This window comes from Corapipo altera, unplaced genomic scaffold (assembly GCF_003945725.1).
Source record: "Corapipo altera isolate COAL_440 unplaced genomic scaffold, ASM394572v1 61553, whole genome shotgun sequence".
Lineage (NCBI taxonomy): Eukaryota > Metazoa > Chordata > Aves > Passeriformes > Pipridae > Corapipo > Corapipo altera.
In genome coordinates, this window is record NW_020884918.1 from 6,259,534 (window position 1) to 6,282,856 (window position 23,323).

At 49.0% G+C, this 23,323-nt stretch overlaps 1 protein-coding gene across 3 annotated transcripts in view; it reads left to right on the plus strand.

The window, feature by feature from the left end:
- Positions 1-23,323, plus strand: part of CTIF (cap binding complex dependent translation initiation factor) — a 147,383-nt gene that overhangs the window by 107,601 nt on the left and 16,459 nt on the right. For all 3 annotated transcript variants that reach the window (XM_027656075.1, XM_027656076.1, XM_027656077.1), the window contains one exon: positions 18,741-18,896. In XM_027656075.1, coding sequence (XP_027511876.1) covers positions 18,741-18,896 — 156 coding nt within the window. The remainder of the gene's footprint in view (positions 1-18,740; positions 18,897-23,323) is intronic.

The following is a 23,323-nucleotide window of genomic DNA, read 5'->3' on the forward strand; positions in this document are numbered from 1 at the left end:
TCATTCCAACTGCCTTGGTATAAAGTAAGGGGGTTGATTATCAATAATATGGTATATTGGAATTGATATATTATGTATTATCAGTATCAGTAAGGCATATTGGATATTATACCATATTATGGAGTAATGTGGATATCCTATTGATATAATAATACATTGATATCAATTATTATATACCCATATTTTATTTATTTATATATAAAAATAAATATTGATTTTTATATGTATTTTTAATATATATAGGTATATTATGATAGGTAGATAGATAGATAGATAGATACATGAATGATGATTTAACATTACCCAGCTTCAGTCCTGACCCCTCCAGCACATCAGATATTTTCCATCAGCCATTTCTAGATAATTTACCATTAATCGAAAAAAAACAAACAAACAAACAAAAAACAAACGAAAAAACCCCACCAAAATAAAAAACCAACCCCCCAAAAAACACCCCTTTAATAAAACGCCTGCTCCAGAGCAGGATTTGTGTCTCTCTAGCACCTTTCAGACTAATCTGATCCCCGGACGTAAGGAGCTCGGCTCGCTGGGCACTGGCGAGTTGGGGAATTACTCTGCTGGGGTGTGATAAATCGGGATCAACGTGATCCCCTCCCCGTGCTGCTGGCGCCTGGGGCTGGAGCGCTCGCCCCCCCATCTGCTCCCAGCAGATGCTCCTGTTTTGTAGGGGCTTGTTTGTCCCTTTCTCTCAGGACTGTGAAGGCAACAGCTCTGCCCCACCAGAGGATCTCAGAAATTAATGCATTAACCTGCTGAGATGCCCTACAGCATCCTGGTACCTATAGACAGCATCCCTGTACCTATGGACACCGTCCCTGTGCCCCACTGGACCTTAACACAAGCAACAAGGCCTTCTGCTGCAGAACAGGCAGGAAACTCTCCTTTTAACCTGGATCCTCTTATATTTTCAACTGCTGACAAGGCACTCATGCTCAAGGGTTGCACATGTTCACAGCTTATCTCAGGGGACTTTTTTTGATCCCAAAAGAGATGCTAGTGCTGCAGCACTGGAATGTTGTCACATCATCCCCCTTCCTACCAGCAGCTCCTCTAAAAGCTTCCTCCCAGCCAGTGTTGGTACATTTCGTGCTCTAAGGGGATCTGTCAGGAAAACTCTGGGTTGAATTTATCCCTCAGTTTGTGTTTTGGTCCAAAATCTTGACTGAGTCTTGAGTTTGGGTGCTGTGAACCTTTCAGGAAAAGTGATGTGGAAAGGGGAGTTGTGGAGTAGAGATCCAGTAAGCTTGGTGAGATGCTGCCATGAGGGATCTGGGCACTGCAGGGGTCATTTGGCATCTGGGTTGTCCAGCCTTGGCACTCCGCAGTGGTGGAGGCACCATTCCTAGAAGGATTTAAAAGGCATGTGGATGTGACATCTGGGGACGTGGGTCAGTGGTGGACTTGGCAGTGCTGGAGGAATGGTTGGATTTGATGATCTTGGAGGGCTTTTCCAGCCTAAACAATTCAGTGATTCTGTGATTTGGGTTTGATTTTCTCCTCGTTGAGTTTGGTTTAGGGTTTTGGTAGCAGGAGTGATTTTGAGCTGTGTGAGCCCCTGGGATAGGCCTGAGTGACTTGGGCCTGGGGAGCTTGAATGGCTGGGGACATGCAAGAACATCTTAGTGGACACATATACAGTTTCTTCACGCCTCTAGAAATACGTTCTTAATTAATACATTAAAAGTAAGTCTCCTGTGAGAGGTTTTTGGTTGTCAGTTTCACTCACTGGCATGTCCAGGCTCTTTTTTTTTTTTTTCATTTGGGGGGTGTTAAGCAATGTGCCACAAACCCTTCACATGTAACATAAGTTGGAGTACTCCTCTGCTGGAACAACCGTGCTCTTTATAGCAGAGCTGTGTCTACATCTGAGCTATGCAGAGCCAAGTGTATTATTAGAGTGGACATCACTGGCACTGTAATTGTACACTGCTCCCCTTAGCAACCACAGCCAACAGCACATCAAACAGAAGGCTGATACCTTCTTTTAATAATAATAAAAAAAAAAAAAGACAACCACCCATCATGAAATGAACATCCCAACACAGAGCAGCAGCAGAGCCTGCTGCAGAGAGCCAGTGCCTGGTGGAAATGCCTTGGTGCCAGTGGAGAGGGGCTGGTTCCGTTGCATACCCTGTGGCACATCCTGCTTCATGCCCTGTTGGGTAGGTACCCTGTGGCATACCCTAAGGCACACTCTAATGTATACCAAAATTCACACCCTAATGCATACTCAGTGGTGCACCCTAGTGCATATCCTGTTGGATACCCTATGGCATATCCTAATACACTCCCTATGATATATCCCAATGCGTTCCCTATGAAGTACCCTGTGGTATACCCTAATACATACCCTAATGCATACCCTATTACATACCCTAATACACATGTTATTGCACACCCTAGTGCCTAGCCTATTGCACACCCAAATGCACACCCTATGGCTCACCTTATTGCCTACCCAGTAGGCAATATCCTGTTGGATACCCTATGGCACACCCTAATGCTTTCCCTATGGTATATCCTAATTCTTTCCTATTGCATACTCTATTACATACCCTAATGCCTACCCTATGGTATATCCTAATGCATACCCTATTATATACCCTAATACACATCCTATTGCACATCCTAATGCCTCCCCTGTTGCACATACGAGTGCAAGCCCTATGTCTTGCCTTACTGCCTACCCTACTGCACCCCTGTCGCACACACTGCTGCACATCCTGCTACATTCCCTGTGGCATACCCTGCTGCACACCCACACAGGGCTTCTTCATTGTCTTACTTTAACCTCTTGACCCAGAAATGGGCCTTCCTTGGTCACTGCTGTGCTTGGTTCTGGTTGTAGAAACTTCATACAAACATAGAATATCCCGAGTTGGAAGTGACCCTCAAGGATTATCAAGTCCGACTCCTGACCCTGTACAGACACCCCAGCAATCCCACCCTGTCCCTGAGAGTGTTGTCCAAATTCTCCTTCAGCTCTGTCAGCCTTGGGGCCGTGACCACTGCCCTGGGGAGCCTGGTCAGTGCCCAACCACCCTCTGGAGGAAGAATCTTTCCCTAATATCCAGACTGTACATTCCCTGACACAGCTCCATGCTCTCCTGTCAGGTCTTGTTGCTGGTCACCAGAGAGAAGAGATCAGTGTCTCACCCTCCACCCCTCATGAGGAAGCTGCAAACCCTGATAAGATCTGACCTCAGTCTCCTCTTCTCCATGCTGAACAGGCCAAGTGACCTCAGTTGCTCCTTGTGTGGCTTCCCCTCTAGACCCATGAGATGAACTTAAGACAAATCCTGTGGGGTTTGGCAGAGGTTGCGCTTGGGTTTCAGTGAACTCACCTGGATTTGAGGTGGTCAATGTGAGCATTTCTGGAGAGGCTCCACCAGGAAGGTGGTCAAAAGTCCATTGTTGTCATCCCAGGTGGAGGACGGAAGAGGAGCATTTAGGATGAATGATTTCTTGGGATGTAGACATTGTGGCACGAGGTACTGGAGAATTTATGGATTCCCTTTAGTAAATGAGTGTGCAAAGTGAAGTGTTTACCATGCTAAGCATGAGGATTTGGGAGGAATGAGCTGAAATACTTCCTGTCCTGTAGGGTTCCTCTTCTTCTTTGAGCAAACAACCTCAAGTGATAGCAGCTCTTTCTGCATCAAAGGGGTTCTAAGTTGTAACAATAGACACTGTGGGAATTGGGACATGAAAGTCCCATTGGTTGGACTCAATGATCTTAGAAATCTTTTCCAACCTTAACGATTCTACGATATTCTATGTTATTTTAAGTAATACGCTAATGGTTAATGCTGAAAGGCAGATTTTTTTTTCCCCCCTTCAACATAATTAAGGTTTTGGTGAGGAACAGTTTGTGGTTTGGCAGAGCTGGAGGCAGGAGGATCCAAGTGCAGCTGGCGACCATCTGACCTGTACACCATGTCCAGCACTGACTGCAAAAACCCATCAGCCCTCTTTCCCTGGGTGTTTTTAATGCAATTTAATTACAGATGGTCCAGTTTATGCACACAAAACAGAGCAGTACTCCTTGTCTCTGGAAAGACATTGCCCAGCAGACACCAGAGAGGTTGGTTCGTTGAAGGACAGGGAGGAAAAAAGGTCCCAAGGTCCGTTTAGGGGACCCTTTAGGAGCAAATCCTGAAGATATAAAGGTGTGTTTCTCGTGTGCCACAGGGTCCACTCACCCAGCTCCATGGAGCAGCACCACATCCATCTCTTCAAATAGTGTGTAAGCCCAGTGTTGCAGCCTTTGGTTACTCTTCCAGAAGAGTTTGATGAGCTTTTCCCCATGGTGAAGTGATGATTCGATGGGGAAAGCCTCCACAGCTCGATCTGCTTCCCACAGCTCTTCAAGGGCAATGAGGAACATCTCGGAGGTAAACCTCAGGGTTGATGTGGGGGGGGGCTCTGCCAGCCCCCCAGGAGCCCAGCACAGCAAATGATGCTGCCCTTGTGTAAACACCTTCATTTGAGGGTTTGCAGAAGCTTGTAGAGCTTGGAAACCTTTTTGCCTCACATGTCTGATATAGACAGCACTGTCCTGCTTTTGTAAGCCACTGTGGGACTCTGCCTGCTAAGTGCAGTTTTGCAGAGATTTATTTTCTATATGCTCAGGGAATTCAAAGGCAATTCTACATTCATGCACACACATATATATGTAGTGCTTGTAGGGGGACTGGGGTTGATGGGAAGCCCCTGTGGGTGGCTCTGAGGAGCATCCCAGGCTGCTGCATCCTCCTGCTCTCAAGCACAGAGAAAAAGAGTGGGAACGAGAGAACATCCCCTGTTGTTTGCCCACACTTGTGTCTCTGAAGGTGTTCTGTAATTCTGTAACGGGGTATTTATTATTTTACTTATAGAATTGTAGAATAGAAACCTGAGCTGGAAAAGACCCACAGGGGATCACCCAGTCCAACTCCTCGCCCTGCACAGGACACCCCAGCAATCCACCCTGTCCCTGAGAGCATTGTCCAAACATTCCTTGAGCTCTGGAGGCTTTGGTCCATGACCACTGCCCTGGGGAGCCTGTTTGGTGCCAGACCACCCTCTGGGGGAAGAACCTTTTCTTCAAATCCAACCTAAACCTGCCCTGACATACCTTAATAAAGAGCCCCTTATTGAACTTCCAAATAATTTAAGAGTAAACTCGTAAAAATGCCACAGAGCACTTCTGAGTTCTTTTGAAGTCAACCTGGACCTCTTACCTCGTGGCATGACCTCCATGCATGAATTTCTACCAGCTTTATTAAAATACACCTTGCTTGCATCAAGCTTAGACAGTTACATTTTGATATCAGCAATCTCTCCCCTTCACTGATTACCTTCCTCCCTAAAAACTATTCTTGGTACTTCATTTTAAATATTATTTATTATTTTTATATTCGATCATTCGATCATTCGATCGTTATTTCCCTTATGCGTTAGTATATATTTACTTATTACAAATATTAACATCTATAACTTATAAGGTTAATTTTATTTTTTTTTTTAATTCTTCTCTTTTTCCTTTTTTTTTTTTCCTTTTTTGGTCTTCTTTTGCGTCGTCATCCGGGACTGGACCCGTGCAAGTGTCGGCATCAGGCAGGAGAGGGAGCCAGGGGAGCGGGCTGGCTGCCTGCCTGCGCCGGCAGGTGAAGGGCAGAGCTGGGCATCACTCAGAGCTGTCCCTGCCGTCACCCCTGGGTCTGGCCAAGCCTCTGCTGTGTCTGCCCGTAGTAACAACGCCGGGCTTTGCCGTGGAGGTTACGGGAGCCGCTGGCAGACGGGTCCCGTGCGGGTCCGGGAGTTACTGGAGAGCCCTGGATTAAATATCGAGCTGCCTGCTTTAAACTCGCCGCTTTTCCCGGGCGGAACGGCGGCTGCAGGAGCCATTTGTAGCCTTTCCATGACGCAGGAAAGTGGTGGTGCCGGGCAGCACCTCCTCGGAGGCTGCTGGTGAGATGAGGGGGGTTAGTGGAGCACAGAAAGGGGTGTAGCCCGAGATCTAGGGGTTTAATGAAGGGGGGGGAAGGCAATTTCCCACTGGTAGGACAGAGGGAATGCAGACAGGAGCTGTGCCCCACAAGCACTAGGAGGTCTCTGAGCTGGGAGTAGTTGAGCCAGACCCCAAATTAAACGATCAGTGGGATTGTGCTGCGTGTCAGCCCGAGCCCAGGGATGACTTTTGGGGATCACAGCCCTTTTGAGAAGGAGAGTTGCAGCTGGAGGTGGCCACAGGGCCAGCAATGTAGCAGTGAGTGTCACAGGGGATGCCAAGGGGCTTGTCCCCACAGCCCTGCAGGTCACTGGGGTCAGGAGTCCATCTGATGCAGCTACAGTCATGGCTCTGCACGGGAAAGGTGTTTGGTTCAGGGTAGCAGTGCATCATGCAGTTGAGAGATTGATGGGAAGCAGGTCTAAGATTATAAAAAAAACATTTAGAGTGTAAAGATTGGCATATTTGACTTTAATTCAGTGTCCTGGTAAGGTTTTTTTATTGCAATGCTCAGGTGTGTTGTGGGAAATAGCCATTAGCTGTACTCTGTAAATAAACAATGTGTGGTTTCTCATGGATCCTTTACACCTTGGAGGGGCCAAGATTTCAAGGCCATTGTGGGGACCAGCTCCTGCTCCAGCACCTAGTGTGACCTCAGGGATGGTACCTGGTGTCTGTCATCTCTGCTGGGCAGTGGATGCCCTATATGAGCATCTTCCAGTGGTGGTGGGACTCAACAGAGGCTTCTTTTGGTCCTCTAGGCTGCTGGTGAGGAATGTCAGGAGCATCCCTCGCTGAGCTGCTGCTGCCTGCTAAAAGCACAGCCAAGTTCAGATCGGCGGGCTTAAGGTGGTGGGGCCTGTGCACACCCTGTGTGTGGGGCTGCAGTGGAGAGCAGAGGATCTGCTGGGCTCTAGGTGGAGACTGTAGACTGCTCAGCCTGCCTGCATCCTGCCTGCGTCCTGCCTGCAGCACTGGGACAAAGCCAGGCAGCAGTCTGCCACTGGGGTGGGCTCCTAGCTGCCCCCAGCCACTGATGGTAGGTGAGGATGCTGGGGGTCCTGCTAGGAGAGCCAGGGATAAAAAAAAAAATTAACCTCAAAATTCATTTATGTATTAACTGAGAGGTGAGGAAAGGGAGGGGGACACTTCAGTGTTGAGACCCCTCCAGCTCAGGCTGAACTGGCATCAACTCCTACTCTCTGTTTGCTCCTGAAAGGCTCAAATCCAAGCCCGGGATGTGGGAGTATGTTCCTGCCAGCCCAGGGACTCAGCTGGCCTAAGGCACCCTCCTGACAGACCATCTGCTCCTGCCTGCACCAACATAAATCCGGCTCAGGCTGCTGCAGGCACCCCAAGGCGGGGATTTCAGGATGCTGCAGGGTTGGAAGACCCCTGCTGCCCATACCCACAGCCCCCTTGGGATTCCCAGACCTAGTCTCAGGTGGTTCCCTTCTTCACCTCGCCTGGGGAGAGGATTTTTGGAGGCTCACTGGGGACCCTGTGATGCATCACCCTGATTGGGACCCCTCCTGAATACCCCCACATCCCCCAGTCACTTTGACAGTAAATGAAGCATCATCCTTCTGACACAGAAGGACACTGGAGAGGCACATGCCGGGGACATCACCTCCTGAGCCAAGGCCAGAGCAGACACACATGCCAGCATCAGCCCTGAGATGGAGTTTGGGTAGGAGGATATTGGAGAGGGCAGTGCTCTTTTTCTTTCCTGGGAAAGGGGGAAAATGAGATAACCTGTGCTTTGCCCATTCCCTGGCATCACTTGGACACAGGCCCATGACGTGCAGGGGATGCTCTTGTGCTCACCAGGAGGAAATCTCTTGGTTTAAGGTTTTCTAGCTGAATCACAGGAATTTGTACAAGATTCAGTTTCCAACCAGATGGACTTTATTGCTGTGGTGGCAGCCAAAGGGATGGTCCTGTGCCACCTGCAGCATGAGCACCCTCATCATCCCCCATCCAGGCTTAGGCTCAGGGGTTTTTTTCACTGGTGGATATTTTTGTGTGTTGCTCTCTGTCAGAATCTGAGTTTGGAGGATCAATGCTTCCATGAAGTCCACATCCCTTTTACCTCCCCTGAGGGGGATCATTTTGCACAGCCTCATCTTTTCCTGCTGCTGACATTTGAACAAGCAAATTGCAAAATGATGGTGGAAAGGGGCTTCAGCAGGGTAAGTCCCAGGAGCAGAGGAGCCAGAAGATACTTGGGGTGTGAGGAATGAGACATCAGAATTATTTCAAGTCCCTGTCTTCCAGCTTGCCAGGCCTGATACTGATGCAAAACACAGCATCTAAGTCTTGGGGACAGGAGCAAAGAATGTGAGGCTGGATGATGCTGCCCCATCTTGATACATTCTCTGGTCTCATCAGCTGTGCTGCCACCCATGCATGGGGTCCCCCCATGCTCTCTGCCCTCACTGAGCATCCAAAACCAGTGCTTTCTTTTCCCCTCCCAGTGATAAATTCCCTCACTTTTCTTTCCTCTTTTTCTTTTTTAATAGTTATTGCTCTACATATTAATTTTTTATTGAAGAGGGCCTAAGAGGCAGCGCTGGGAGTCCAAACCCAGCGATAAGGTTGGACAGGTCTTCGAGCAACCTGATCTAGTGGAAGGTGTCCTTCCTATCCAGGGGGGTTGGAACAGGTTGTTCTTTAAGGTCCCTTCCAACCCAAACCATTCTGTGATTCTGTGATAACACTTCCAGTCCAGGAGCAGCAGGAACTGAAAGTGAAGACGATGGGAGTGAAGTGCCCACCAGCTAAGGAAATAGTGTCAGGCTGGAAAAACAAAACCTTTCCATTTCTACCCGGTTAATAAGAGTAAGGTGGGTTTCTTTGCATCTCTTTAATATTCCAACCCATACCATACATTGATGCTCGAAGTCTGCTGATACGCTGCAAAATGAGTCATGGTAATCATGAGCATCCCTTTGGAGATACAAGGCTTGGAGGGATCAAAGAGATGCAAAGTATGGAGGGATCGAAGGCTTTTGCCGGTTGATGTTGCTTTCTACAAGTCTTTTCTGTAATCTCAGCTTTCCCAGCATGGACAGGCAACTTCAGGGGCATCGTAGGGTGTTTCATACCTACATGCTTCAAGGGATGAGCAGAAAAGATTAATGCATCTTTTACCTCCCTTAAAAAAAAAAAAAAAAGAAAAGAAAGAAAGAAAACAACAACATTTCTTATAGCAAAAGCTCCCTGGCTGCATAGAATTTGTAAATATTAGCCCCCGAGGAAGATTTTTCTGAACTCCTTTGCGTAAATAACATTTTTTAGCAGACTGGTACTTCACCTTCAGGTCTTGATTTTCAGTGGTCTCTTGTCCCCCATCCCAGACCTGTGTTTTCCAACAAGGGGATCCAGCACCAGTACCCGATGGCCATCAGATGCCTGGCCATGGTGCTGGGAGGGACACGGTGAAAAGCAGACGGAGGAGATAAGAGGGTTTTCAGCCTTTTTGCTTTCCAGCGTGTTTGCTCAGCGACGTTGAGTGCTGGGCCAGAGCCACCACCTCCCTGCAGACTAAACAGTTGCAGTGTTTTCTCCCATGACCGAAAGAATTTAGTAAAGGGTCCCGGTATGAAACTTTACACGAACTCTGGGTGCCACAAATATCTCTGGCTGGGAGTCTATTAACTCCTCCAGTTCCTTGATCATCCATGTGGTTCATTCTCTGGGCAGATGAAAGGAAAGCCCATCCTACAACAAATCTGGACAGCTGCCTGCCGGACCCCCGTGCTCTCCCACCCACCGAGTTTTTGTGCATCCATCTTTCTGGGTTTTCTGCTTTTTTGTAAAGGAAGGAGCCAAGAATTCTGGCCATAATGGGGCGCTGGAGTCCTCAGTTCAGGAAAGACCTGTTAGAGTGGGTCCAGAGGAGGATGCTCCAAGGGCTGGAGCACCTCTGCTCTGGAGCCAGTCTGGGAGAGCTGGGGGAGTTCAGCCTGGAGAAGAATCCAGGGAGACCTCAGAGCCTCTTCCAGTGCCTAAAGGGGCTCCAGGAGAGCTGGAGAGGGACCTGGGACAAGGGATGGAGGGACAGGACACAGGGAATGACTTCCCACTGGCAGAGGGCAGGGTTAGATGGGATATTGGGAAGGAATTGTTGTCTATGAGGATGGTGAGGTACAGATTGCCCAGAGAAGCTGTGGCTGCCTCTGGATCCCTGGAAGTGTCCAAGGCCAGGTTAGACGGGTCTTGGAGCAACCTGGGATAGTGGAAGGTGTCCCTGACCATGGCAGGGAGTTGGAATGAGATGAGCTTTACAAGTCCTTTCCAACCCTGATTCTATAATGCCTCATACCTCTTGGACCTGTTTGCAGCCCCCTCTGTGCACTGACATCCATCCAAAAGTTGTCAGCTTCCTTGCATCACAGAGGTCGAGGGCTTCCACTTCAGGGGCAGGATTTGGGGATGGGGAAAGCCTGGGGGGCTTCATTCATCCATTGGTCCTGGCTTGAGGAGAAGCAGAGGCCAAGCCTCAGTGCCCTGCACTCCACACCCAGCTCAGCAGATTGATGGTCCCAGTGCCATCTCATGGTGAACACCACCAAGCATGTACTTCCTGGGAAGGTGTCAGCATCCCACAGGAGAACGTTCTGCTGCCAGCTGCCAGGCACCCAGGAAAATCCCTCCTCGGACTGAGCCAGTGTAAGCCAGGAGCGCCTGTGCGGAAAAGCTCCCAGTGGCAAACAGGATTAGCTGCCTGCTTTTCCCCAGCTGGTTTCATTCATCCACAGACAGGCTGGCCTTTCAATGGACACAGCTTCAGTTCGAGTGCAGGAGGAATTCCTCCAGCCCTGGTGCCTGGACCAAGCAGCACCTGCTTCCACAGCCACTTTTCCTTCTCTTATATCCGTATTTCCTGTCTTGACCTGTCCCCATAGATCCCTTGTCACCTCCACCTTATAAAGAGGACACATTGCTTGTGCAGAGCTTAGAATAAGAATGCATCTTGCTGGCAAAATCCAGCTGGTCCCTCCTGCATCCTCCCGGGCTGCAAGGCTGGGCACACATCTCAAGATGTGGCGTTTGCAAGCAGGATCCATCTGTCAGCCACAATTGGTGTTCCCAGTCATCACCCCAAGCTGGTATTGGGAGTGGGATGGGCATTTTTTCAGGCACAAAAGTGACCTCTGAACAGATGTGGGGATGGTGTTGAGACTCAGACCCTGCCCTAATGTGGGGAAGGGTTTGCTAACTGCCCACCAAACCATCCCCACCCATATAAACTAGCCTCCAAATATTTTTTTGTGGGATTTCTTCATGCCATTATGGTTTTACACTTACCTCCTGCCCGTGGGCTGAGAGATTTATATTAATATGTTTTTCCATGGACCTGGGGTGTCAGTGCTGCTGCAGATTGATGGGATGAGCAGGGATCCACTGTGTTTGATCCCCTCTCTTCCTACCACCTCCGTGGTGGTGAGGGAGTGTATTGCTGGCCTAGGGTTGGGATGCTCTAAGGGATATGGATGCTTTGTCCCCATCACAGGGGGGAGGACTCTTGTTGTCTCCCAACATCTGAAGGTAGCCCAGGGTTTCCCACACACAGTTGTAAAGGCAAAGGGCACATCACTGCCTCGAGGTTCCCACAGTAGCAAGACTTACATGAGTAAAATGAATATAACAAGTATCTTCTGAAATGCTGCAGAGGAGCAAGGCTGCTGAGTGACAGCTGCCTCCTCTGGGCGTTACAGCCATGGGGTGTCTGCAGGGCTGGGTCAAACGATTGCCCCAGCTGCTCTGATGACAACCCAACAAGGAAATTAATTTGCATTTCTTTGTGGTCTCTTGTCTCCTCTCTGGTCCCTCTTCACAGGACTGAGAGATTGGCTTCTGGTTCCCAAACACATCATTAGTTCCCTATCTGTGTGGCCTGCAGATTGCAGATCTGTCTGTGTCCCTCTGCTCACTGTAAGCTCCAGCTGAGGCTGGTAATGATGTTTTGCTGTGTCTGGGTTCGTGGGATAACAAGCCTTTAAAGTAGTGATAAACTGCTGTTATCCAGCTGAGCTGACACCCTGGCACGTGTTTGGGAATCTGGAAAGGTGTGAGATAGGAAGGGTGGCAATAAAAATTAAGTGACAAGAAAGACAACTCCGTCACCTGGGTAGCGCTGGAGGAGGCGCTGGCAAACACCCAGGGCAAAGTAGTGTTTGCTGTTGGTAGTGCACAGACCATGCTGCTGAATTCACCCTCCTGGTCCGCTCAGAGCTTCCACCCAGACAGTCCTCCAGGATCTCTAGCAACTGCGAGGTTAACAGCAGCATTTTTATTTGCACATCCATCATTATGTCCCCACCAGGGTGGTTTAAACCTGAGATGAATCAATAATTAACTGTTTACACCCCCAAAGTCCCCAAGGACCTCACAGACATCACTAGCTCAAGCTATGAGACGCCCACGTTTGGTGGGTAATTGCTGCTGATCCCAGATTGGGAGCCAAATACAGAGAGGTCACGGTGAGACCAGGGGGCAGGAGGTTCAAGTGACCACTCGCTTGGTCACCTCGGGGTGTTTGTAGACACAGGAAGTGCCCACAGCTCCTGTTGGCTCTGATCATCTGCTGCCTCAGTTACCCAGACCTGGGAATTTAAAAATCATTGTGTTCCTAATCCTGGGAGTTTGCCTACCCTTTAGAAGAACGAGGAGTTTTCTGACCTTACTTTCCCCTTCCTGCCCAGATTCTTCTGAAAGAAATAAGCAGTTTGTATCTGCCTGGTGGCTGAAGGATCTTTGGTGAGTTGTTCTTGTAGAATTGGAAGAATTCCACATCACTGGAAGTGTTGAAGGCCAGCTTGGATGGGACCTGGAGCAACCTGGTCTAGTGGAAGGTGTCCCTGCCCATGGCAGGAGATTGGGACAAGATGAGCCTTAAGGTCCCTTCCAACCCAAACGTTCTATGGTTCTGTGATTCTGTGAATTGGTCAGTGACATCTAATGGAAGTTACAAGTCGTCTGGTGGTTAGCTGATGTGTGGTAGGTGTCCATGGGGTGGTGGTCACAGCCCTGGTAACCTGGACCTTCACTGTGCAAGGCATTTTGGAGACCTCTCTGATTAAAATCATTCACAGACCTGTGGCTGTTATGAAATCAGGTCCGCACCAAAGGCCACCAATGGGATTTCCTGCTCTTCCCAAAAGGGCCAAAACACCCCGAGAAGGAACTGGTGCATGTTCATGGGGTGCAGATCCAGCCTGGAGGAAACGACGTGATGAAAGTCTGTGGGAGTGAAATGCCTCATGGCTGGGTGAAGCCAGGACCTTTGCAAGGCTGGGCACAGGGTGTCATCTGTAATTTAAAAGCTTTATCTGCTTTAAATGTCAATAGCTCCTTTCTTGGAGTCATAATAATTGCCATGATTTGCATGTCTCAGTCACACGCCCCAGAGCACTTTGCAGAGGGAGATGAGTAAATCATTCCCCTTTGCCAGATGGGAAATCAGGGTACAGAGGTGGTGGGAGCCCACACAGGGCTGGAAATGAACCTCAGTCTCCTGTGCTGCTCTTTTCCAGGTCCTGCATGGAAGCTGTTGGCTCAAAGCAGGTTTCCTATCATCATCTTCCTCTGCTTTGTCTTGTTGTCCCTGTACTGGCAGTGTGAGCAGAAATGCTGTGGTGGGATCTCAGAGTGGTTCTGTCCTTGGGTCAGACAGAGAGGCCTGGAGTGTTGCTGCGGGAGGCTGAAGGGAGAGCAGAGCCCATGGAAGAGCTGATGGTCCTGCCATGTCCCACCATCTCTGGCAAAGGAGTTTGTGTAGTGGTGTCCGTGGAGTGAAATATTCCCAGTGAAGCTGTGAGTGGCACAGAGGAGCTCATTGATACCCTGACCATCCATGGGCAGAGCTGTTTGATCACTCCCTGTACTGTCACAGGTTCTTCCAGCACCTCCTGAGCTTCTTCTGAATGCCAGTGCTACAAACTACTCATCTCACTGGGTTATACTCCTCAGAAAGCAAAGCTACACTCCAGAACCTCCTCCTAGCCAGGACCTAAATACAAGTAGAATTTAAATTGTAAAGGAGCAATGCAGTGATGTTAACTGTGCAAAATATCATTTATGGAGTCTAGGAAGGTCTGGGGAGGGAGCAGGTGGAGGATGTGCTTCTCCAGGACAGCAGCAAAGGACGAAGGCTGTCTCAACCTCTACCCACCAGCTCCCTCCTCCAACCCACTTGATTTATCTCAGACCCCTTCCAAAGAGCCATTTAGGGCTCCAGCCTTTTGCAGCATATTGCCAGGAAGATCAACTATTTAGCACAGCCTCTCTCAGCTTTTTATATAGCTCCTAGCATGGATATCTAAGCATTATATATTTCTTTTTGTGCAGTATTTCTGACTCAGTATTTCCTGCCTCCTTGACAGTGACTGAGTAAACAGCAGAGCTGCCAGAGGAAGAGCCCTGTGTTTACAGAGCAACAAGCCCAAATGTGTCTTTTTTTTTTCCATCAGAAGGTGGCGATGCTTAAATTAACCCTCATTTTTATCCCACACTAAACTTTTGCCCTCGGTTGCTGCTGACAGAGTCAGCCATGAGTCGGTGGGCCGAGATCTGGGGAAAAGTTATTTGGAACTCGTCTTAAAAAAAGTGTGGCAAACTCCCAAGGGATGAATTTTCAGCTGCAGCTGTCTGGGCTGGAGTGAGGGCTTAGATCCGATGGCAAAACGCTGCTTCTCATCCCACTTGACTCTGCTGCCCACCAAAAATGTTAGAGGATGGGTCTGCCTCCTCTCCCGTGGAGTGGCCATTCCTCTTGGCTCTTCTAGCTTGGTCCTAGGCTTGGAGAGGTCTCAGGATAGTGTTGCATGCCCTGCACCTACACTAGGATGAGAAGTGGGCTTTCACTTGGGTGCAGGAGTGGAGATATCCAAGATAAAGGCGTTTTGAATTTCCGTTGCTGGCAGGAACTTCAGCCAAGCTTACAAAGGGTCCAACAGGGGATGTTGGAAGATGGGCTGAGCCATGGGCCATCTCTATAATGTGTGAATACAGGCCACCCTGACCTACTGATCACATATGGTGAGGCCCAACATGATGAACATGCTCAGCCTTCAGGTTTATACCCCAAACTTGTCCTGTATGAGACCTCTTTAGATGTCCCCTTGGCATTCTCCCACTTGCCACGTGGTTTCCCAATGAATTCTTCTCCCAGACCAGGCAGAGAAGGGTGGTCAACGCTGCTACCTGGTATAAATACATTTTATTTTAAACTATAGGCACTGAATGAAGGTCATCCCGTAAACACACCCAGATTATCTACAGGCCAGAGCACCCCCAAATTAGTAATACAATTCGTGTTTAAAAATACAGCCAAACTGATGAAAGATAATTTGCTTGCTGCCCTGACATCACCACCTAGGCATGGGGCAAGCCAATCCACAGGTTATTTTTATATAACTCCATGAGGCATTTCCAGAGCAAATAAAGTTCACTGGGCAGGGCAGTGACCCGGCAGTCTGGTTTCAGAGCTTTTCAGCCCCCTCAAGGCTTGTCACTGGTGTGTAGAGGTCTGCAGGTCAGGGCATGGCTTCATCAGAAGTGCCCCGGGCATGCAGAACGTGAGGGTTGTTCCCTGCTGAGCCGCTCTTCCCTGCTGGTCAACTCCTCAACTTTCCCCTGTGGTTGCTCTGCCTCATCCCTTTTGGTTGCACACCCTTTGGTCTTCATGTTCTCCAAGGGTCTCAGGTCCTGCTGGGAGCATGGCTGACCTGCAGCCAGGTGAATTGCCTGTGTAAATCCACGGATCAAACAACCTGGATGGTCTCCTCAGACATGGACACCCCAACGGAGGTGGGACAGCTCTGCAGGGGTTGCCCATCAGTTCAGGTTGGCTTGCCCATCTGTACACTCTGTGGTACTGGTCAAACCTCCTGTCTGGAACCTAAATTTAAGGACAGAGCTCCCTGGACCACCTTCCTCGTGCACCCCTCATGCCAGATCTGAAGCAGATGGGTCTGTCAGGATGCTTCAGGATAGCCCTGGCACTGCAAGTCCAGCTGCCATGGAGGTTCATGCCAGGCCCAGCTCTGGCCTGTAGGCAGGTGGGGCCTAGAAAGGCTCTAAGAAGGTTCTTTTCCTACTTTGTCAGAGGAATCCGTATCACCCCCTTCTTTTGCAGACTGCATGCAAATCATCTCCTTTTTCAAAATTTGGCCCAACCTGAGTCTGCAGATGGAGCAAAATTATTTCCACTGTGGCATCACATTCTGGGTGAAAGTGATCACAGCGACTTGTGCATCCATCCCACATTCCATCCCCCTCTCCCATCCTTCATGGTGGTCCATCAAAGTCTGCACAAGCTTTTTTGTGACTGAAGGAGACAGGGGACCCAAGTCCCTTTTCTTTTACAAGGGTCTTCTTCAGCTGCAAAGTTGGGGGCAGCGTTCATTCATGTCTCTGCTGAGTGGCATCACCCACAGGCTGCCACAGGATAATAAAAACAGAGTGATGAGTGGTGACTTCCCTTCTTGCCCGGCTCCCATCCCAGGCCTGATGAGTTTGGTTTGGTTTGCTGGTTGTTTTATGGAATTTTTAGGGGGTTGGTTGGTTTGACTGTTTGGGGTTTTTTACAGAAAATATTTTTTTGAGAGAAAATGTTGAAGTCTCAGTTTTCTCTGTTGCAAGGTTGCAGAACAGGGCACTGTGTTTGAAGCAGAAACAGGAAGGGGAGAGTTTCCTGCAGTGGTTTTTATTCTTTCCCAGTAATCCAGGACCACAGACCCATGCAGTTATCCCAAGCTGCTAGGAATTTCCCAGCGTGCCCCAACGATCCCAAAATACAGTGCAGCTCCCCAGGTACATCAGTGTGGACTTTCCCAGGCAGGACAGGGAGTGTTGGGGGCAGGATGGGTTGGGGGCTGGAGCTGGGTGGAATGCTGCATGAGATGCAGGAAACAGTGCCAGGGGATGGAGAGGTCTCAGAGTATCAAGGAAATGCTCCGGGGTTCAAAGGGAGCTTTTTTCCTCCACTTTATTGGTGGACAAGGCAAATGAGGGGCATGGAATGCTCTCGCTTGTTTTTTTAATTTCTCAGTAATTCAGGGCATCATTTCTCTTCGACTTCTTTTTCGCATTAAAATTCAAGTGCAAATTCCAAAACGAGTAATTTGGTAGCTCTGGGATGATAACTTGAGCTGGCGAATAACTCCTCTGTCACTGCCCAGGGACTGGCTGGATAATGAAAGGATGAACTCTGCAAACTCACCCAGAGAGTCTGGGAAGACCCAACAGGATTTGGCTGCAGGTTGACGCTGGAGTCGCAGACACAGTTGGGCAACTCACTTATGGAAATGGGTGTAGAGAGGAATTAGTCATCACTGTTTGGTTAATAAGTGCCTTCATTATTTTACAAGTCTTTTTCCCTGCATATGCAAATACATATTTTATTTTTCCTTTTGTAATGAAACATATAAATAGCTCCTGCCTTGGATTTTCTGTTCATGAAGTTGTGTCATGAAAATAATCATTGTGCTTTTGCCTGGCTTTCTTTAGTAGCTGCTTCACTTACCTTTGTTCTAAATGAAAGATCTCCTGTGTCTTGTCCAGGACACGAGGGTGAACTTTGGTGTGGTGGCTTTTATATCTCCCCTGGCTTTGCAGAGAGCAGCAGCAAGGCCCTCTGTCTCAGGCAGGAGGAACAAACTCAGATGAAAAAGATAGAGGATGACTTATTTAGCTGGTGGATTTCAAATGTTGTGAAACCCACCCCAGGAACACACGGTGTGGAGAACGAACTTGTCGTCCGCTTTAATATTCCCCTGCTTAGCGTCTACTAATTTTTAGTACTGGGGAAAGGTCACTATGGAGACAGACAAGCAAAGTCACGTGGGATGTCATGCAAGAAGCTCTGCAGCATCACTTAGAGCCCAGGGAAACCTTCTTGACTCTGAGCACGATGCACTCCCTTGTGCCATCCTCAAGAAAGGTTTTTGCTTTTCTGTGTTGTCCCATGCTCTTTGCCACACACTCCCAACACAAACGTCCCTTTTCACATCCTGCCTTTGGACAAACCCCTGTTTTCTCCCCAGCTGGAGGACTGATGGGTAGGCATCTATCTCCCTACATGCTTCCTCCTGATGTTGATCCATAAATCACGTCACTGGGATAATCCTTAGTCATAGCAACCATCAGCTCAGGAGCAGGGTGACCTTTTAATGCCAAGCCCAGGCTGCCCTGATCTTCTGGTCGGGCAGGGAGCCAGTCTCTGCCATTATTTTGTGAGACAACAGCGAGCAGCTAGACCATTAGGATGTTCCTGGCCAGACACTGAGTCTGCTGAAGATATTGGAATGAATGGGCTGGGTAGGTCCACCTGGATCACCAAGCCCAGCATGGCCACCAGCTTTTCCCCTGCATTTTATTTAAGGTCTTGGTTGTGCATATGGAAGAAAGTCCCTGTGTCTGTTCTAGAGGGACAGCAGGGCACAGGGGACACCGTCTCTGGTGCAAGCCATGGCAGCTATTGCAGGAGCTGGTGGTATTTCTACAGTACCTGCCTTCTGGAGGCTTTGCTGTGTTGAAACCCCGGCCACTCCACGTGCATTGAGTAATCTCCCCACTGTTACCAAAGAGTCAGTCTGTCTGTCTTCCTCCCCCCACCCTGAGTTTCAATTTCCTCCTAATTCTCTCTTTAGACAGCCGTTGCCTCTCCGTGGCGATGCGGTTTTGCTGATGCAGCCTCCTGTCTCTGTCCCTCTTGCAGAAGGATTTCACCATGCGGGAGGAGCTGCAGCAGCGGGACGTGGAGCGCTGGCTGGGCTTCATCACCTTCCTCTGTGAAGTCTTCGGGACCATGAGGAGCAGCACTGGAGAGCCCTTTCGAGTCCTGGTCTGCCCCATCTACACCTGCCTCAGGGAGGTAAATGCCTTCAGAGTTTGTCCTGCTCCACCAAGCTGTCACATTGCAGTTTGGAGATGCCCACAGTTCATAGATGACAGTGGAAAGATTGTGGCTGCCCCATCCCTGGAAGTGTTCAAGGCCAGGTTGGACTGAGCAACCTGGTCTAGTGGGAGAAGTCCCCGCCCATGGCAGGGGGTTGGATCAAGATGATCCTTAAAATCACTTTCAACCCAAGCCATTCTAGGATCCCGTGTTTGCTTTATGATTCCTAGAGATTTGCCTCGCCAGCATCAACGCTTCTCACCTCAAAGGTACCTACATCTGCAGGGATGCTTGGCTCTTCCTGCATGTTGTGTTTCTGATCATTAAAGCACAATAATTAAAGCGCATGCTCCTTTTGTCCGAAGGTTTGCAAAGACCAGCAGTTGGGATGGCAAACCCAGTGTTTGAGTTTGCAAATTTGTTTGCAAATCCCGAAGTTGTGAAAATCCCCACCTCCCCACCTAAGTGGCTTAAAAACCTTCTTAAGGCAGGTGAAGCCACCTGAATGGATGAGGCAGACTGAGAGGAGGAAAGAGGGAGAGAAATTAAGTCCCTTATGCTCTTACTCCCCACCTAGCGAAGAAGAAACCCAGCCCTGTCAGCAGCGTTGAGGGCATTTCAGACCCTGAGCTCCTGATGAGCTCAGGTCAGACCCTGAGCTTCCCCACGGCTCAGGGTGGTGGCAGAAACCTCAGTGAGTATGTTCAGAAGAGACAGCTTAAGCGTTAATGTTCAGTAGAGGAGGAGAGGGCTTCCCCCCATCCTGTTTGAAAGATGGTTTTGCCTCCTGCTGCTGCCTGTAGAAGGCTTTCTCAGAAAAACCCGTCTCGTTCCCCAGGGTTGGAGCTGTGAATCTCAAATTGTCAGTGGTGCTTCTGTCAGGCCATAAATAACTCGCTATAAAATAAGTTCTCTGCTAGACCTCGGGCAAGGGGAGGATAAAGAAAGTGCTGGTGATGACTTTTTTACATGCATGGGAAGTTTTCTCTGAATGCAAACACACCATAAACGTTTTGTCTTGTTGGTAATATTGTGGGTAGGGTTCACAGATGGTGACTGTAGCTGTGAGGAGGAGCGCAGGCATCGTGATGAGGCACACATATCCAGAGGAGGAGGTGGGACAGGAACACTAAGAATAGCCAAACTTCCCCAAAATCTCTGCCCACAGAGGTATGTGTCACCTTACAGGGAAGATCTTGACGTCTAGCAAAGTCCCCGTTTCCCTCTGCTTCCCATCATAAAGGTGACACAACCCAGCCCTGATTCTGCCAGGATTTTTCCCTGCCCCCTCCTGTCTGCCCTTGCCATGCCGTCACAGTCCCTTTTGTCACCTTTCTGGCATGTGGGGACATGGTGGTGATCTAGAGGTGAGCAGAGGGATATGAATTTCATGTATCAGGGATATTTTTTGCTACAGGGCAGCTCCATAATAAGACTTTACTAATTATATCAAGATGTCATGCGTAAATTTGCGCTTAAAAATACATCTCTGTTCCTTAGCAGGACAGGTCTGTCCCTGTGGTGTTGTTTTGTCAGAGAAGATGACTTTCCTAGATGGCCTTTAATAATAAGATCTTTAAGGTCCTTTTCAACCCAAGCCATTCTGTGATTCTAAGAAGACTCTTAGCTTAGCTGACATGGGTGAGCCTGACTCTCCCAGCACTCCTACCCCAAAATGGTTGATCTGTGACTGCTCACTCTGCAGTGCTTTGACCTTGACTCATGCTGTTCCTCTTCCATGGCTCTTGCCACTGGTTTTTGATGCTGTCAGCTAATCCTGGTGCGCAGGGCCAACCCAGGGGAACAGGATCACTTATTTATCAGCAGTGATAGGTGCCAGGCTCCAAAATGGTTGCCAGAACCAAAGCCAGGCTGTAGACACAGCTGAGGAGGTGGTGGGCTCTTCCAGCTGCACCCAGGAGAGGACAGGGGCATCTTGCACAGGCTGGCCCTGCTAGGTGCTCCATGAGGGTGTGGAAAGTCCCTAATTGTGCAGAGTGCTCATCTCTTGGTGAGCTCCATGAACCACATGGCCTTTGTGCCAAGGAAGGAGGGGGTGTCACCATGGCCTGTAAGATTTGAACCTCCACATGCCTTGAGACAGATTCACAAGGTGCAGTAGCACGTACCGTGGGTATTTTCTCCTTCTGCTGATCAACATATATGTCCCCATGTACAGTCTCAGTCCCTCATCCCTGACTCCTTCCCTCTTGGGCATCCCCCAGCAAACTCCTTCTCTGTGCTGCCCGCAATCCTGCACAGCTCCCTCTGCCTTCATCCACCCATCCTTTGACCAGAAATCATTAGCAGAGACAAGATAACATCACTCCCTCTGCCTGTCCTTTCAGCTCCTCTTGCTTTTTAGTTTCTTTTTTTTTTTTTTTCCTTTTTCCCTTTTCCTTTATAGCTCTGGCAGACTCAGCCAAAGGTCAGTGAGAGAGTGAGCAAGAGGAAGGGGAAAGTTGCCTGATGACTGAGGCAGGAATGTCTCTTCCCTTCTCCCTGCAAAGCTTCCTCTCTCCAGCTCCTTTCCTCTCCCCCCGAATAAAAGTTCATTAACAGCATCATTAGCTGGGAGAGAGGGAGTGAGGATGGCAGTGAGGACATCCTTGCTGGGTGAGGAGGAGCTGGGGACATGGCTGGGGCATTGGGTGACAACACCAGTGCTATTTATTGAGTGATGTAGATCAGTTGGTTTTGTGAGCTGAAAAAGACCCCAAAAAATCAAAAGAGAAGTTCATTTGGAGTGAGGCTGGAGTGATAAATGCTGGGGTTTGCTGGTTAATGGAACCAATGCTCGTCACTGTACTCGGGGAAACAGGCAGACGACTGTGTTGGATGTCAGACACAGGAATAGGTGTCTGATGACAGCAAAAGAAATTTGGGTAGAGCTGTCACCTCACCCAGGCTGTGTTTTGGGAGCCAAGGGAGTGGCTGTGCCCCTTGATAACAGCATGGTCCACACCGAGCCCCCATCCCGGAGGGCTCTGCCACATCCTCCTCTGGACCCAAGGATCACTGGAGCCGACTGCTTAAAAACAGGGTGGAGGGAGAAGGAAGGGTCTGCTGCCACATCCAACACCATGACTGCATCTCCTGAGAGCTCAATCCCCAAAGAAACAATAAGTTTAATTTCCAGAACTATTCTGAGGGTTAGGGGTGAGGTCTGTACAGGTGGAGAGTGTCTTCACAACAACGCCTGATGGGGTCAGCATTGGGATTTTAGGCAAAGAGGTGGTTTACCATGGGAAGTAAAAGGTGGGTCCATCCAAATGGTTTGATGGAGCACAGTGAATTTGAATGATGGTTTGGATCAAAACACGATTTTGTTCTTGGAACAGTGTGTATTTTACGTTGGAGAAGGGAAATGAATCCCCAAGGTGAACCTAAAGATCAGAATTGGAGACAGCTGGGGAAAGCAGGAGGGCCCTTTGCAGATGAGAACAAGAGGACTATTGCAGCCATCAAATCTGGGAAGCCTGTGAAAAGAATAACAAAGTAGAGATGTTAAAAAGAAATAAAAGAGCTTTCCTCCTATTCTTCCCTCAGAGCTTCGGGGAAACAAGGGTGAGCTGGAAAAGGGCATTGTTCCTGGGATAAAGGCTTTCCCTGTGAATGGTGGTGCTGCAGCCAGGGCACTGTGGGCCTGGCCCTTGCCTGCCTCCCAACCTGGCTCTTCTCATTTAGGAGCAGTGGTGGCATCTTCCAGGATGATATTCCTTCATGGATCTTTTATCTGTCTGAAGGAAAACAGATTTAGCAGTTCTAGGAACTTGTCCTGGCTCCTGTGCATGATGGTCTCAGCATGAGGGAGTTCCACTGTTTCTACATTTTGCTGCTATAGCCCTCTTTACTCAGGCCTCACTTTACTTCACAAAACCACTCTCAGTTTGTCCCTGTACATCTCATTCTGCCCTTCTAGGATGGTGAGGAGTGAACATGCTGACGTCCTTCCTGCCCCAAAGCCTCTGCCCCGTGTCCAAACCCTGAGGACCACATTCAGCCCTGCTCCAACACTGCTTCACATTGCATGTCCCCCAAAACCAACTAAAACCAGAAGAACAACCAAGGGACTTTGGTTCTTGCAGCCTGGCCATATTTCTTCTTTACCATGGCCTTTGGCAGTGTCAGCAAAATGTAGAAAAGGGGTTAACACAAGGGAGCAGCAAATGTCAGCTGAACCATCAGAACCCTGTGCGTGGTGCAAGAAGTGCCCTGTGGCTACTGAAGATGTAGAGATAATAAATAATATCACTTGCCATCTATTGTTCACTGATTGTCACCACTTTTGACTTCCCTAGCCCTTTACTAAGCAGAGTTGGAGCTGGCTGTTCTTCATCCAGCTCTGTGCTGCTGTGGCTGCGTGTGTGTCAGTGGGGTGGGCATGGGCCACCCCAGCTCAG